Source organism: Caretta caretta, chromosome 21 (genome assembly GCF_965140235.1).
Source record: "Caretta caretta isolate rCarCar2 chromosome 21, rCarCar1.hap1, whole genome shotgun sequence".
Lineage (NCBI taxonomy): Eukaryota > Metazoa > Chordata > Testudines > Cheloniidae > Caretta > Caretta caretta.
In genome coordinates this window covers 14,337,184-14,352,787 of record NC_134226.1, presented here as the reverse complement: position 1 = coordinate 14,352,787, position 15,604 = coordinate 14,337,184, and the positions used below count along the sequence as shown (strand labels likewise).

Here is a 15,604-nt window from a genome sequence, read left to right as displayed (position 1 = left end):
TGAGGGAAGGGATCAGAAGGAGACCCCATCGACCAGAAGGCATGGGATGCATTGTCCTAGGGATGGGGGTTCCATGACCACCACTCCCAAGAGGAGGAGACGGGTGGTGGTGGTCGGGGACTCCCTCCTAAGTGGGACGGAATCATCCATCTGCTGTCCAGATTGGGAAACTCGAGAAGTGTGCTGCTTGCCTGGAGCTAGAATTCAGGATGTGATGGAGCATTTGCTGAGACTGATCAAGCCCTCAGACCGCTAGTCCTTCCTACTTCTCCACGTGGGCCTTCAGTGGGTCACTGCAGACTATGTGGCTCTGGGAAGAAGGATAAAGGAGTTTGAGGCACAAGTCGTGTTCTCGTCCATCCTCCCTGTTGAAGGAAAAGGCCCAGGTAGGGACCATCGAATTGTGGAGGTAAATTCATGGTTACGCAGGTGGTGTCGGAGAGAGGGCTTTGGATTCTTCGACCATGGGATGTTGTTCCAGGAAGGAGGATTGCTAGGAAGAGATGGGATCTACCTAACGAAGAGAGGGAAGAGCATCTTTGGAAGCGGGCTTGCTAACCTAGTGAGGAGGGCTTTAAACTAGGTTCACTGGAGGATGGAGACTTAAGCCCTGAGGTAAGTGGGGAAGTGGGATACCGGGAGGAGGGTGCAACAGGGGAGGCCTCCTGATTCATACTGAGAAAGCAGGGCAATCGGCTAGTTATCTTAGGTGCCTGTACACGAACAAAAGAAGCCTGGGAAAGAAGCAGGAAGAATTGGAAGTCCTGGCACAGTCAAGGAACTATAATGTGATTGGAACAACAGAGACTTGGTGGGGTAACTCAGATGACTGGAGCATTCTCATGGATGGGTGTCAACTGTTCATGAAGGACAGGCCGGGGAGAAAAGGTGGGGGAGTTGCACTGTATGTAAGGGAGAGTAGGATTGCTCAGAGCTCCAGTAAGAAACTGGAGAAAAGCCTGTTGAGAGTCTTTGGGTTAAGTTTAGAGGCGAGAGCAACAAGGGTGATGTCGTGGTGGGCGTCTGCTACAGACCACCAGACCAGGGGGATGAGGTAAACGAGGCTTTCTTTGGACAACTAACAGAAGTTTCCAGAGCACAGTCCCTGGTTCTCATGGGGGACTTCAATCACCCTGACATCTGCTGGGAGAGCAATACAACAGTGCACTGACAATCCAGGAAGTTTTTGGAGAGAGTTGGGGACAACTTTCTGGAGCAAGTGCTGGAGGAACCAACTAGGGGCCGTCATCCTCTTGACCTGCTGCTCACAAACAGGGAAGAATTGGTAGCGGAAGTAGAAGTGGGTGACAACCTGGGCAGCAGTGACCATGAGATGGTCGAGTTCAGGACCCTGACAAAATGAAGAAAGGAGAGCAGTAGGATACGGATCCTGGACTTCAGAAAACCAGACTTTGATTCCTTCAGGGAACTGATGGGCAGGATCCCCTGGGAGGCTAATATAAAGGGAAAAGGAGTCCAGGAGAGCTGGCTGTATTTTAAAGAATCCTTACTGAGGGCGCAGGAACAAACCATCCTGACATGCAGAAAGAATAGCAAATATAGCAGGCGACCAGCTTGGCTTAACGGAGAAATCTTCGGTGACCTTACAAGAAGCGGAAACTTGGACAGATGACTAGGGAGGACTATAAAAATATTGCTTGAGCATGCAGCAGTGAAATCAGGAAGACCAAAGCAAAATTGGAGCTGCAGCTAGCAAGGGATGTGAAGGGTAACAAGAAGGGTTTCTACAGGTATGTTAGCAACAAGAAAGTGGTCAGGGAAAGTGTGGTCCCCTTACTGAATTAGGGAGGCAACCTAGTGACAGAGGATGTGGAAAAAGCTGAAGTACTCAATGCTTTTTTTGCCTCGGTCTTCACAGACAAGGTCAGCTCCCAGAGTATGGGGAGGAGGTGAGCAGCCCTCAGTGGTGAAAGAACAGGTTAAGGACGATTTAGAAAAGCTGGACATGCACAAGTCCATGGGGCTGGATGCAGTGCATCCGAGGGTGCTGAGGGAGTTGGCGGATGTGATTGCAGAGCCATTGGTCATTATCTCTGAGAACTCATGGTGATCAGGGGAGGTCCCAGAAGATTGGAAAAAGGAAAATATAGTGCCCATCTTTTAAAAAAGGAAAAAGGAGAACTACAGACCGGCCAGCTTCACCTCAGTCCCTGGAAAAATCATGGAGCAGGTCCTCAAGGAATCCATTTTGAAGCACCTGGAGGAGGGGAAAGTGATCAGGAACAGTCAACATGGATTCACCAAGGGCAAGTCATGCCTGACCAACCTGATTGCTTTCTATGAGGAGATAATTGGCTCTCTGGATATGGGGAAAGTGGTGGACGTGATATACCTTGACCTTAGCAAAGCTTTTGGTACGGTCTCCCACAGTACTCTATCCAGCAAGTTAAAAAAGTGTGGATTGGTTGAATGGACTATAAGGTGGACAGAAAGCTGGCTATATTGTCAGATTCAATGGGTAGTGATCAATGGCCCAATTTCTAGCTGGCAGCCGTTATCAAGTGGAGTGCCCCAGAGGGTTGGTCCTGGGGCCGGTTTTATTCAACATCTTCATTAATGATCTGGAGGATGGTGTGGACTGCACCCTCAGCAAATTCACGGATTACACTAAGATGGGGAGAGAGGTAGATATGCTGGAGGGTAGGGATATGATACAGAGGGACCTAGACAAGTTAGAGGATTGGGCCAAAAGAAATCTGATGAGGTTCAGCAAGGACAAGGGCAGAGTCCTGCACTTAGGATGGAAGAATCCCACGCACTGCTACAGACTAGGGACCGACTGGCTAAGTGGCAGTTCTGTTGAAAAGGACCTGGGGATTACAACGGATGAGAAGCTGGATATGAGTCAACCATATGCCTGTGTTGCCAAGAAGGCTCACGGCATATTGGGCTGCATTAGTAGGAGCATTGCCAACAGATCGAGGGAAGTGATTATTTCCCTCTGTTCGGCACTGGCGAGGCCACATCTGGAGTATCGCATCCAGTTTTCGGCCCCCCACTACCGAAAGGATGTGGACAAATTGGAGAGTCTAGGAGAGGGCAATGAAAATGATTAGGGGGCTGGGGTACATGACTTACGAGGAGAGGCTGAGGGAATTGGGCTTGTTTAGTCTGCAGAAGAGAAGAGCGAGGGGGGATTTGATAGCAGCCTTCAACTACCTGAAGGGGGGTTCCAAAGAGGATGGAGCTCGGCTGTTCTCAGTGGTGGCAGATGACAGAACAAGGAGCCATGGTCTCAAGTGGCAGTGCGGGAGGTCTAGTTTGGATATTAGGAAACACTATTTCACTACAAGGGTGGTGAAGCACTGGAATGGGTTCCCTAGGGAGGTGGTGGAATCTCCATCCTTAGAGGTTTTTAAGGCGCTGCTTGACAAAGCCCTGGCTGGGATGATTTAGTTGGGGATTGGTCCTGCTTTGAGCAGGGGGTGGGACTAGATGACCTCCTGAGGTCCCTTCCAACCCTGATCTTCTATGATTCTATGAGTCTCATCGCTCAACTTCTCTTTGTGAATGACTTGCAGATGGCGCACCTCTCACCTCGTGTGGGGGTCACTGCTGGGGATGGCCGCCCCACAGGACAGACAGCGGTTGAACCCTGGTGAGAGAGTAGACAGCCACTATAACTAAACTAACATAAACTTACCCAGAGGTACTACGAACGGCTGTATGTAAGAAAAAAATTCTCAAAAACAGACCAATGAGCAGGGGGTGAAACATCGCATGGAGCTCTGACTGTAGCCACACCCGGTGAGAAGGAACTGAGGGGGCTGGAGTGGTGCTGCCCTGCCCGGGGCACGAAGCGTGAGTGCCGCCCCTTTGGGCACTGCTGGGCAAAGTTCTCCGGCTCTGGTGCGCTGGGCATGCACACACCTAAGTAGCACCAAACAAAGTCAACAAAGGAGCAAGAATAGCACCACCGTTACACTACGTAGGCTGAAGCATATATCATTCCTCATATTCCAGAGGTCAGGAGGCCTGGATCAGGAAGGAATTTCACCCTTATGGAAAGTATCGGGCAATTGGCCAGGTACATCATGAGGGTTTTAGGTCTTCCTCTGAAGCTTCTGACATTGACCGGTGATGGAGACAGGATACTGGATGGACCAGACAGTTTGTTGCAACATGGCAAGTCATATATGTTCCTTACAAAGCAATAATTCATCCTGGAACATGAGCACCGCTTGAACGTAGATTCCCAGACTTCTAGTACTTCAGCTTTTCAGAGGCTGAATGAAATCCAAACAGCAGATCCAGTGAGAAAATGACATTCACTAGGAGGGTGGTGAAGCATTGGAATGGGTTTCCTAGGGGGGTGGTGGAACCTGTGAGGTTTTTAAGGTCAGGCTTGACAAAGCCCTGGCTGGGATGATTTAGTTGGGGATTGGTCCTGCTTTGAGCAGGCGGTAACATCCTGAGGTCCCTTCCAACACCGATAGTCTACGATTCTATGATTAGCACAAACCACTTTATCTTTCACTGGGAGGAAGCAGTCTGTTATAGCTCCCACTCCCATCGTCAGGCTGTTTCAAGCTGAAGCAATGGTCTTGTGAATTCCTGCTCACCTGCAAGTGAGCAAGAAAAATGAAACTCTGCTCCCTTCACAGCCGGCTCCACTAGATAATCTCTGGTATCAAGTATGGAAGAAAAACTGCTTTTTCCTTTGGAAAAGCTGGCAGGGTACACTGTCCTCCATATCGTCTTTCTCTGACAGGAGGATGGATGGCACCCCATAAACAGGGTCAGGGTCTCCGCCATGTTATATACAAGAATCTCTGCAGCCGTGAAGCACTTACCGTCCTCGAGGTGGGCGGAGCCGAAGGACTTGTTAGCGACACCATTTCCTGAATGGCCAGACGCAATTTCAGCCGGTGAAGGGGGTTGCTGATGCCGATCTCTCTCTGGATCTCTGTATCGGACAAGGCAGACATGATGGCACCGCTCTTCACGTTGGCTCTGCAGGCTGCAACATACCAGGCGGGCATGCCCACCCACAGCTGGCAACACAGAGGAAAGCAGAGGGTTTCATGTCAAGGTCAGGCTTGACAAAGCCCTGGCTGGGATGATTTAGTTGGGATTGGTCCTGCTCTGGGCAGGGAGTTGGACTAGATGGCCTCCAGAGGTCCCTTCCAATCCTGATATTCTATGTGCCCATCTCCACCTAGACACACACGTGCTAACAAGGGACACAACCGCCGAGACTGAGGGTTCAGCTCAGTGGTTTGAGCACTGGCCTGCTAAACCCAGGGTTGTGAGTTCAATCCTTGAGGGGGCCATTTAGGGATCTGGGGCAAAAATTGGGGATTGGTCCTGCTTTGAGCAGGGGGTTGGACTAGATGACCTCCTGAGGTCCCTTCCAACACTGATATTCTATGATTGATCTTTTTGAATCATTTCGTTAAAGCTATGTCCACATATCCCCAGACAATTCCCATTGCAATGACAGGCTAAGGAGCCTGGCTCCATCAGCATAGAGCTGGAGTCGTTCTATGCTCCTGATACTCTAGGACAGTGGTTCTCAACCAGGGGTACGCATACCCCTGGGGGTACTCAGAGGTCTTCCGGGGGCACATCAACTCATCTAGAGATTTGCCTAGTTTTACAAGAGGCGACATAAACAGCACTAGCGAAGTCAGTACAAACTAAAATTTCATACAGAGAATGATTTCTTTATACTGGGCCATATACTATACACGGAAATGTAAGTACAATATTTATTTTCCAACTGCTTTATTTTATAATCCTATGATAAAAATGAGAAAGTCAGCCATGTTTCAGTACTGTAGTGCCCAGGGGCTGTACCCAAGTGCCCCCCATCCCCGGCTGCGGTCCCGAGACCAGTGGCTCTCAACCTTTCCAGAATACTGTCCCCCTTTCAGGAGTTTGATTTGTCCTGCGTACCCCCAAGTTTCACCTCGCTTTAAAAAGTAGTGTGATGTGCCACTTTTGTATTTTTAGGTCCGATTTATGTACCGCAGAAGAGGGGAGAGGAACAGCACGAACACAAGGTCTATCGTGAGTCGCACAATGGATATGTTCCTGTCTCGAGCTGAGCGAATAAACGATTTCCCAGTTTGGTGGATGAACCAAAAAAAACCCCAAAAAAACCAAAAATCCGTTTCAGGTTGAAATGAAAAACAAAACAACAAACAAAAAATTAAAGTTGGGTCAAACTTTACTTTTGTTTTTAACTTTTGTTCAACCTGGAATGAATTTGGGGTGTTTTTTTTTGTTTCGTTTTCAGGGTTGGGTTTGTTTTTTACCCCTTTTTATGTTCATTTTCACAAATCTAGCTCAACAAAATGAAGCTGTTCAATCAGACAATGTCAAAATGAAAGGTTACAGCTTCTTCCTCCTGCCAAAACTATCCACTGAATTCAACCCAAATCCGCAAATCATTTCGGTTGACCAAAACCTGCACTTTTCAGCAAATAAACTATCCGTCCAAAATTTTTCGCCCAGCTCTATTTGCGTCAGCGTCAACCTCTCCACTAAAATGCCCAGCCTCACCTCCAGCCAAGAGACCACCGTCGGTCCATCCCACTGAGCAAAGGGCATGCCTTTCCTTCGAGCATCTTCCAAAAGCTCATGCCTGGAAGGAAACGGCGAGGGAAGAATTAGGCACTGAGGGCCAGGTTCTCCACGCACACACACACTGCCTCTACCAAGTGCTGCAGGCTCACTACCTCCCACACCTTCAGTCAACGTGGTGGGAGCTAAGAAGAGGATGCTGAAGACAGTTATCTGCAAGACACAGGTACATATGGACAAACCCAGCAGGAGTACAATGGGCACAGAAGCAATCGCTACAGGCAGTAGGACACTGTACTTAGCAACACAATAATAGAGGTATGGCTGACTCAGGAAAGGGAGCGGTGACCAGATGTCTCCGCTCAGCAGGACCTGGGTGGAGAGAGAGAGACTCGGGATTCAGGATTCCCAGATCGGCCAAGCCTTGCTGCCAGCTTGCAGGACTCCCCCTCCCTGCCTCACACAGGAGCAGAGAAACAGGCATGCTTACTTCTTCCTCAGCCGCCGGTCCCTCTCTGCTTGGGCTCCCAGCTTGCCAAGTCCCAGCGAATCTTGTATGCTGAGCTCAGGATCGGACATCAGAACTAGGAAAGGAGTCAAACCGTTTCGAAGATTAGACTAGCCATCGTCTAGTCCCCAGCTCCTGCCCCCAAGCAGTCACAGCCACCTGCCTAGTGCTGTGCCACGTGGGCACACGTGGCTCCAGCACAGGGTGACCCATGACAGAGAGGGCAACACGCCCACTCCGACCCATTTACAGTACAACAGATGCTACCCACCCCACAGTCTCTGGACCCTTTGGTGAGGCCAACCAAGGGGGTTTTTTTTCCATCCAGTTCTTCCAGATGTCCCATTCCCTTTGACGTCAAGAGCTTTATAATTACAATAATACCGTACTTAGCACTTCCGACATGCTCTGCATTTCAGAGGGCTTTGCAGAATGTATCTAGCCCGGCAGCAGGGTAAGATTTCAGGAAAGCAAATTTGAGGGAATTAAGGCATCGAATGAGCGAGGAGCAATAGGAGGCAGCGTTAAGCTCTGACCTACACCCAACCGTTGGGCCCCGTCAATTAGGCGGGTATGGTTCTAGCCGGACAGCTCCACTCGTGTGGCTGCAGTTATCCTGCTATGAATGTGCGTGCGGCTACGTCTACACTCTAGCATGGAAAGGGGAATAAGCAATGCACCTTTATATCAGTATAACTGTACCCACACTAGGGGTTATACCGGTCCTGCTAGAACACTAAAGAATCACCCACCCTGACAGACGTCGCTGCCCCGCGTAGAGGCCAAGCCGAAGTCAGCAGCTGTAGCATGGCCGTGCATGCCCAGAGACTGTAAGGACACAGTCCTTCAGAGCAGGGCTAACTGTTTAACAGAGACCTAACCCTGCCTAGAACAAGGCTTGGTTCCCCACTCTGCACCTGCCGCGCAGACAGCAGCCCCCCTCTCCCTCCAGTCTCTCATGCTGAATCCCAAGCAAGAGAGACAGCCACTCGGAAGGTGCTTCCCAGGGCCTGTCACCCCACATCACACCCTGCCCTTCTTTACAGGGGAAGGAAGAGATTCAGACCGTGGCCGGTGGCTCCGTCTCGGCTCAGCTGAATCAGACGGCCTTTCTCTTTCTTGCCAAACAAGCGCCCAATGGAAGATTTGATTCCTTTTCTCTTGGAGCCTTTGTGCAGGGAGTCCTGGCTGCTGGTACTGCTGCTCAGGTTGCTTGTCTGCTCCTCCAAAGAGCTAAGAAAGGGGGCAGGGGGGAAGAGAGAACAGGCAAAACCTTCAGATTGTTCTTTATTTGGAGCAGCACCAAGTAGCAGCACCCGGAGCAATGCGCAGGGAAACCCAGACGCCCCCCCAGAGCCTGCTACTCCCCCAAGGGAGCAGTAAACCTTCTTTGTGTTTACACACCACGCACTCCAGACTGCACACACAGGAACTGAGCAGTAGCCAGGCACGGCCAGCCTCTGGCACTGCCGAGCAGTGGGGGAAAAGAGATGCTGGCCAAGGACGCACACAGCAAACCGCCCGGGTCCCACGGGTATGCGCCGTGGGAAGACAAAGAGCCTTTGGTTCCAGAGGGGGTAGGTCCCTCACACCTAGCGCTTGGCCACCTTTACCATCTGCCCTGGCTAGAAGAGAACATATCCTCGCTGTTCACCTCCGTTCCGGGCTAACTCAACGGAGGCGGTGAACCGAGCCTCATCTGACACGGTTTCTCCGGCGATCTGTGTTCGGCCGGAGGGATACAAGTTGGGAGCCATCGTCCGTTTTCTCATTCCCAACCACCCTCACCTCGGAACGTGAGGCCTGGCGAACCCCGGGTTCCAAGCAGAGTGGATGAGGTCAAGTCGCTGAACCCTACTACTTGGGAATTATCATAGGGTACGCACCACTCCCAGCATCTCTAGGCTGTGAGGGAGAGCCCTGAGTCACCAGTATGGGCCCAGTCGTCTAGCCCAGAAGCCCAAAGGCCACCAGCCACAGCCTTAGTCCTGCCAGATCCCTGCTCACCTATGACATCAGGTCTGGTGTTTAAAGCATCTGGTGCCTTTATTATTTCCATCCCCATGGCTTGTAGGAGGGTTTCCCTGCTCCACCACACACCATGAGAGGTGGCGCTGGCAGAGTGCATCCGCTTGCCAGGTCCCTCCTGCCCCCCGTACCTTTTGCCATCCTCCTGACTGAGGGCAGGATGCCCCAGCTTCTCCAGCCGCAGTGTCCTGGGTGAGGAAGGAGGGGAAGTCTCACATTTTATGGTGGTTTTATCTTCTCGGTTCTCATCCCGAGCGGCTGGCGACTAAACAAACAGTGGAGCGGTGAGGTTAAACAGCAAAGATCCCTGCCTCCAGAGCTAACCCGCCTCTAACAGACACGCCCAGCCCCAGGAGCAGCTAGCCAGCCAGTGCCTTTAAAAATGAAGTGAGAACAGGGCCTCAGTGGTTTTTGTGCGCCACGACAGCCTCTTCTCACAGCATGCCCCGAACCAGAGCCCAGGTGAGGGCCTGTTCCCAGACCAGCAGGGGGTGACGTGCCCATAAAGGGCAGAGAGAGAACCTGATCAGAGTGGGGCGTGGCAGAGAAAGGAGGTGCCCTTTTGGGTCCCACAATGCTGTGCGGGAATGAGCAGTCTCCCTAAATTCCAAAGGAAACATGCCCATGTCCTAGCCTTGGATTCAGCCTGCACCCAGCCCCCGGAGGCCCCGTGGGCTAAAGGAGCAGACGTCCGCTGCAGGGATCCTACAAGCGGTGGGCACCAGTTAGGTGAGTCGGCCCGACATCTTTGCAGCTCCCCACTGGGCCCAGGCAATAACCTCGCACTGGCCCGGACACCCTCCCACCCCATGGCACGACGGCCCAAATCCACAAAGGTGTTTGGGCTTCTAACTTCCACTGACATCAATGGAAATTCGGAGCCCGAGTCCCTTCGTGGATCTGGGCGAAACTGCCCCAGTTTTGGTTGGGTGCCTGTCCTCCATGGTGAGGTCGGGGTGTTGAGGGGGAAGAGAGGTCGTTCCCTCCTTGACTAATGCAGCGATGGCTTTTCTGGCTGGCCGATCTGTATGCAGGCCTCTGGCCCCACACGCTCCGGGGCTAGAGGGACTGCATGAGTGGGCATCAAATGGGAAAGAAGCTACACGTGGGAGCGGAGCGTGTGGACAAGTGACACCGTTGGTGCCGGGATCTGGGTCGGGGCCACCGTCGAGGCTGAGCAGCAACATCCGCAGCTGGCACATTTGAAATCCTCCTGTGGCTGCTTCCTAGGAGGCATTAGCAAGGACTCCACCCTGCTTGCATAGAGCTCTTGGTGTGAGTCGAGAGGAAAACACAGCTCCTGAGTCTGCCCCTGTATCCATGCCAGGTGGAATGCTCTCCCCTCGGCACAGATCCCTGCTGGCACTGAGCCTGACACTGGGGCACCTGAAGGACCACGGCAGAGATGGCAAACGGGCTTCCCTGCACCATACAAAAGACTTGGCTCTGGAGCAGGGAGATGGCCACGGATGCTGGCAGACATCATAGAATATCAGGGTTGGAAGGGACCTCAGGAGGTCATCTAGTCCAACCCCCTGCTCAAAGCAGGACCAATCCCCAACTAAATCATCCCAGCCAGGGCTTTGTCAAGCCTGACCTTAAAAACTTCAAAGGAAGGAGATTCCACCACCTCCCTAGGTAACGCACTCCAGTGCTTCACCACCCTCCTAGTGAAAAAGTTTTTCCTAATATCCAACCTAAACCTCCCCCACTGCAACTTGAGACCATTACTCCTTGTTCTGTCATCTGCTGCCACTGAGAACAGTCTAGATCCATCCTCTTTGGAACCCCCTTTCAGGTAGTTGAAAGCACCTATCAAACCCCCCCTCATTCTTCTCTTCCAGAGACTAAACAATCCCAGTTCCCTCAGCCTCTCCTCATAAGTCATGTGTTCCAGTCCCCTAATCATTTTTGTTGCCCTCCGCGGGACGCTTTCCAATTTTTCCACATCCTTTTTGTAGTGTGGGGCCCAAAACTGGACCCAGTAATCCAGATGAGGCCTCATCAATGTCGAATAGAGGGGAACAATCATGTCCCTCGATCTGCTGGCAATGCCCCTACTTATACAGCCCAAAATGCCATTGGCCTTCTTGGCAACAAGGGCACACTGTTGACTCATATCCAGCTTCTCACCCACTGTAACCCCTAGCTCCTTTTCTGCAGAACTGCTGCCTAGCCATTCGGTCCCTAGTCTGTAGCGGTGCATGGGATTCTTCCATCCTAAGTGCAGGACTCTGCCCTTGTCCTTGCTGAACCTCATCAGATTTCTTTTGGCCCAATCCTCTAATTTGTCTAGGGGCCTCTGTATCCTATCCCTACCCTCCAGCGTATCTACCTCTCCTCCCAGTTTAGTGTCATCTGCAAACTTGCTGAGGGTGCAATCCACACCATCCTCCAGATCATTAATGAAGATACTGAACAAAACCGGCCCCAGGACCGACCCTTGGGGCACTCCACTTGATACCGGCTGCCAACTAGACATGGAGCCATTGATCACTACCCGTTGAGCCTGATGATCTAACCAGCTTTCTATCCACCTTATCGTCCATTCATCCAGCCCATACTACTTTAACTTGCTGGCAAGAATACTGTGGGAGACCATGTCAAAAGCTTTGCTAAAGTCAAGGAATAACACGTCCACTGCTTTCCCATCATCCACAGGGCCAGTTATCTCATCATAGAAGGCAATTAGATTAGTCAGGCATGACTTGCCCTTGGTGAATCCATGCTGACTGTTCCTGATCATTTTCCTCTTCTCTAAGTGCTTCAGAATTGATTCCTTGAGGACCTGCTCCATGATTTTTCCAGGGACTGAGGTGAGGCTGACTGGCCTGTAGTTCCCTGGATCCTCCTCCTTCCTTTTTTTAAAGATGGGCACTACATTAGCTTTTTTCCAGTCATCCGGGACGTCCCCCAATCACCATGAGTTTTCAAAGATAATGGCCAATGGCTCTGCAATCACATCCACCAACTCCTTTAGCACTCTCGGATGCAGTGCGTCTTGCCCCATGGACTTGTGCTTGTCCAGCTTTTCTAAATAGTCCCGAAACACTTCTTTCTCCACAGAGGGCTGGTCACCTCCTCCCCATGCTGTGCTGCCCAGTGCAGCAGTCTGGGAGCTGACCTTGTTCATGAAGACAGAGGCAAAAAAAGCATTGAGTACATTAGCTTTTCCCTCATCCTCTGTCACTAGGTTGCCTCCCTCATTCAGTAAGGGGCCCACACTTTCCTTGACTTTCTTCTTGTTGCTAACATACCTGAAGAAACCCTTCTTGTTACTTTTAACATCTCTTGCTAGCTGCAACTCCAGGTGTGATTTGGCCTTCCTGATTTCACTCCTACATGCCCAAGCAATATTTTTATACTCTTCCCTGGTCATTTGTCCAATCTTCCACTTCTTGTAAGCTTCTTTTTTGTGTTTAAGATCAGCAAGGATTTCACTGTTAAGCCAAGCTGGTCGCCTGCCATATTGACTCTTCTTTCTACACATCTTTGCTCAGACGGCAAAGTCCGGGGCAGGCCGCACAATGGAACACAGAGGCACAGGTGGCTGCAGCCTGTGGGCCGATGCATGCAGGTGTGACGGGCATGCGTGCAGCCAGCACGCTGCCTGCACAACCAGCAGCAGGAGGGGACGCGCAGGCAGGCATGGCAGCTGCACTAATGAATGCAGGAGCGGCAGCAAGACCATAGATGCCAGGGTTGGGAGAGAGCTCCTGTGTCCTCCCGCCCATTCCCTGCTCCAGTGCAGGACCGTTCTCTCACACTGAAGGGCTTTTTCCTGTCTCCTCGCTGATGACCCTAGTCCGGGGGGCTTGACTTCCCTCAGCAAGACGATGAACTGTCCAAGTGCTCTGGTTGTGAGATGTGTCTGTCAGAGCTACAGGCTGCTCTCCTGGAATCTCTGTATCTAATGGTGCTTCCTCTCTTGTGCGATAGCCTCTGGCAACGGAGACCCCGGTATCATCCCCTCATGGTTCCCGTTGCCCGCACGCTCGGCTAGTCTCTCTCCACAGGTCAGGCCCTCAGGCTCCTCTCGCTGTTGCTGCCTTTCCTTGGATTCTCTCCAAACACAAACTGAGATTTTTCTGGAAGTTATTCTAGAGTCTGTGCACGGGGCAGGACGTCAGAGCATCCCTGGAAGGAGAGCCTCAGTAGTTGAATCACACAATCGTAGGACTGGAAGGGACCGCAAGAGGTCATAAATCCTGTCTTCTGCACTCATGGCAGGACTAGTCTTGTCTAGACCATCCCTGATGGGTTTGTCTAACCTGCTCTTAATAAAAACAGGAAGAAGGCAGGCGGTGCATAGTTCCCAGAGGAAGGCTGGTCTGGTGGGCAATGCATTAGCCCAGCACCTGGGAGACCTGGGTTCAAATCCCTGCTCTGCCACAGACCCTCTCTGTGACTTTGGGCTAGTCACTCAGATTCTCTCCCCGTCTGTGACTGCAGGATCCCACTGTCCCAGAATGGCAGTGGACACGGGGTCTGGATGCGGAGTGAGTAAGCCCAAAACAGTGACCAGTCTCCTCCCAGAGCCAGGGGGCTTCGCAACATGTGGGGGTCCAGCAGTTATGCCCATGCACAACACCTGGCTATCCATCCAGAGAGCAGGACTGGGGCTAGCCTGTGACAGAGGGCAAATATGGGCTAGCAGATGGAACAGGCAAGCCAGTGTGATTCTGCACTGCACCTAGACAAGGGCAGAATAGCCCCTCTCTGTCCAGGAGCCTAAGCTCTGCCTTGCTGCCTGCCCCGGACAGGAGTCTGCTACTGTTTATATCAGCACCTCCGGGCCTCACCTCTGCCATCCGTGCTCCTGACTTGTACGTGGCCCCGCTACACTGTTTCTTGGGGCAGGGGACCTTGTCTCTCGGGGTGTGTCTACACTGCAATCACAGGGTGTCACTTCAGCTCGCCTGGGCTAGCTTTGATAGAGCCAGCTCTGGTACGGGAGCAGCACCAGGGGCGAGCCCTGAGAGTAATTACCCAGGGCTGCAGGCAGGTGTGTGCACACCAGCTGCAGGGCAGAGACACCCTGGGCCTGTCCGTCAAATGCCTGGGACACTGTTGTTCAAATACCCGGGCAGGGCAGTAATAAGGGCTAATGCACTAGCCAGGCTGTGCTCATGCTCCAGCTGGCTCCTTGACTCGGGACCTTCCTCGCTGTGCTCTGAAAGTCACCGGCGTTGCTCTGGCCCGTTGCTTATTATCTCTTCCTTCTTCCCGCCATGTCCATTTTAACTTTTGGGCCCGACCACCTCTCACCGGCCATCGCTCAGGGTTTCCCCTTCAAAACCCATCCCGGCCTCGAGCTGGTTCCATCCACGCACTCGGAGGTCTCCCGAGCTGTCGGCACCTAGACTGGGATAAAGCGCCCTCCTCCTCCACACTGCCCTCTGGGGAACCCCATGCACCAGCTGCTGCATCAGGAACGGCTCGTGGGACGAGGCCCACAGGCAAAGCCGACCAGGAAGGGTCTGAGAGACGGGCAAGCACCCCCATCCGTGTCCGAGGGAGGGGAGTTTGAGCATAGCACCAGGCTGGGCTGTGCAGGACATTTTCTCCACAGCAACGAAGATCTGTTCGCAGATCAACCACACTGCTGTGCTCTGTCCAGCAGGCCCTACCCTACGGAAGAGCTGGGAATGAAGGCTGATTTCTACGCTGCTGTCCTTGAGCTGGCCCTAAAACAACACCGCCCAGCCACAGTCCCACAGACGCCAGCGGGCTCCCAAGGCCACTCCCTGCCACCGAACGCCCCCACGGGCTGCATCCATCGACAGGTGCTGCTCGTTATCCTAGTCCTGGCCGTCACTGACCTGTCGAGCAGCATTCAAAGCATGCCAAGACCCCATGGGCCCAGGCGTCTGCCCGGAGAGTCCTGGGGGTGGCTCCAAGCGAGCCCAGGGAGACAGCCAGCTCCTCGGCGTAGCGTAGGAGCTGTGCACATGCGATGAAAGTTGGCGTACACACGTATCCAAGGCCATGAACTGTCCGGGACAGCAATCCAGAACCCCGGTCCCCAGGGATTTCTCCCGGGTAAGCGGTACTGCACAGTGCCTCTCTTCACACAGAGGGGACGGCAGGGGCCCTGTCTGTGTACGTATTACGTGACACAGCTCTTGGCTCGCAACCCAGGCAGCACCTGGCCCCCGTTTCTCCCCACACACCTGGGCTGCCCGCAGGACACTCGTTTCTGTGCCGCAGTGATGTGTGGAGTGAAAGGGGCAGCGCTGGACAGCGGTGATCGGAGCTGCAGGCGAGTCATTCTGCTGTCTCCTGCGGACGTGTCTGAGAATGGCTGAGGGTCACTCCTGTGTCCCACGGACAGACCCTGGGCCCAGCCTGACGGGATTTGGCCTTTCCGTTAGGAGCTCCATGCTGGAAAACGTGGAGAGGCAGAGTGGGTTCCGACCACTTTCAGCACACCCCTCTGTCTGACCGTGTACAGATATTGCAGCAGCACCCGTCAGGATCAGAGCCTACTGTTCCAGGTGCCGTACAAACGTATGTACA

The 15,604-nt window shown here is 52.7% G+C and overlaps 1 protein-coding gene across 6 annotated transcripts in view; it reads right to left on the bottom strand.

Moving 5' to 3' along the window:
* The window catches only part of PPFIA4 (PPFI scaffold protein A4), a 168,986-nt gene that overhangs the window by 27,260 nt on the left and 126,122 nt on the right, over window positions 1–15,604 (bottom strand). For all 6 annotated transcript variants that reach the window (XM_075122094.1, XM_075122097.1, XM_048826501.2 and 3 more), the window contains 5 exons: window positions 9,217–9,350; window positions 8,124–8,290; window positions 7,040–7,133; window positions 6,529–6,610; window positions 4,815–5,015 (listed from right to left, as the gene is read on the bottom strand). In XM_075122094.1, the coding sequence (XP_074978195.1) occupies window positions 4,815–5,015; window positions 6,529–6,610; window positions 7,040–7,133; window positions 8,124–8,290; window positions 9,217–9,350 (678 nt within the window). The remainder of the gene's footprint in view (window positions 1–4,814; window positions 5,016–6,528; window positions 6,611–7,039; window positions 7,134–8,123; window positions 8,291–9,216; window positions 9,351–15,604) is intronic.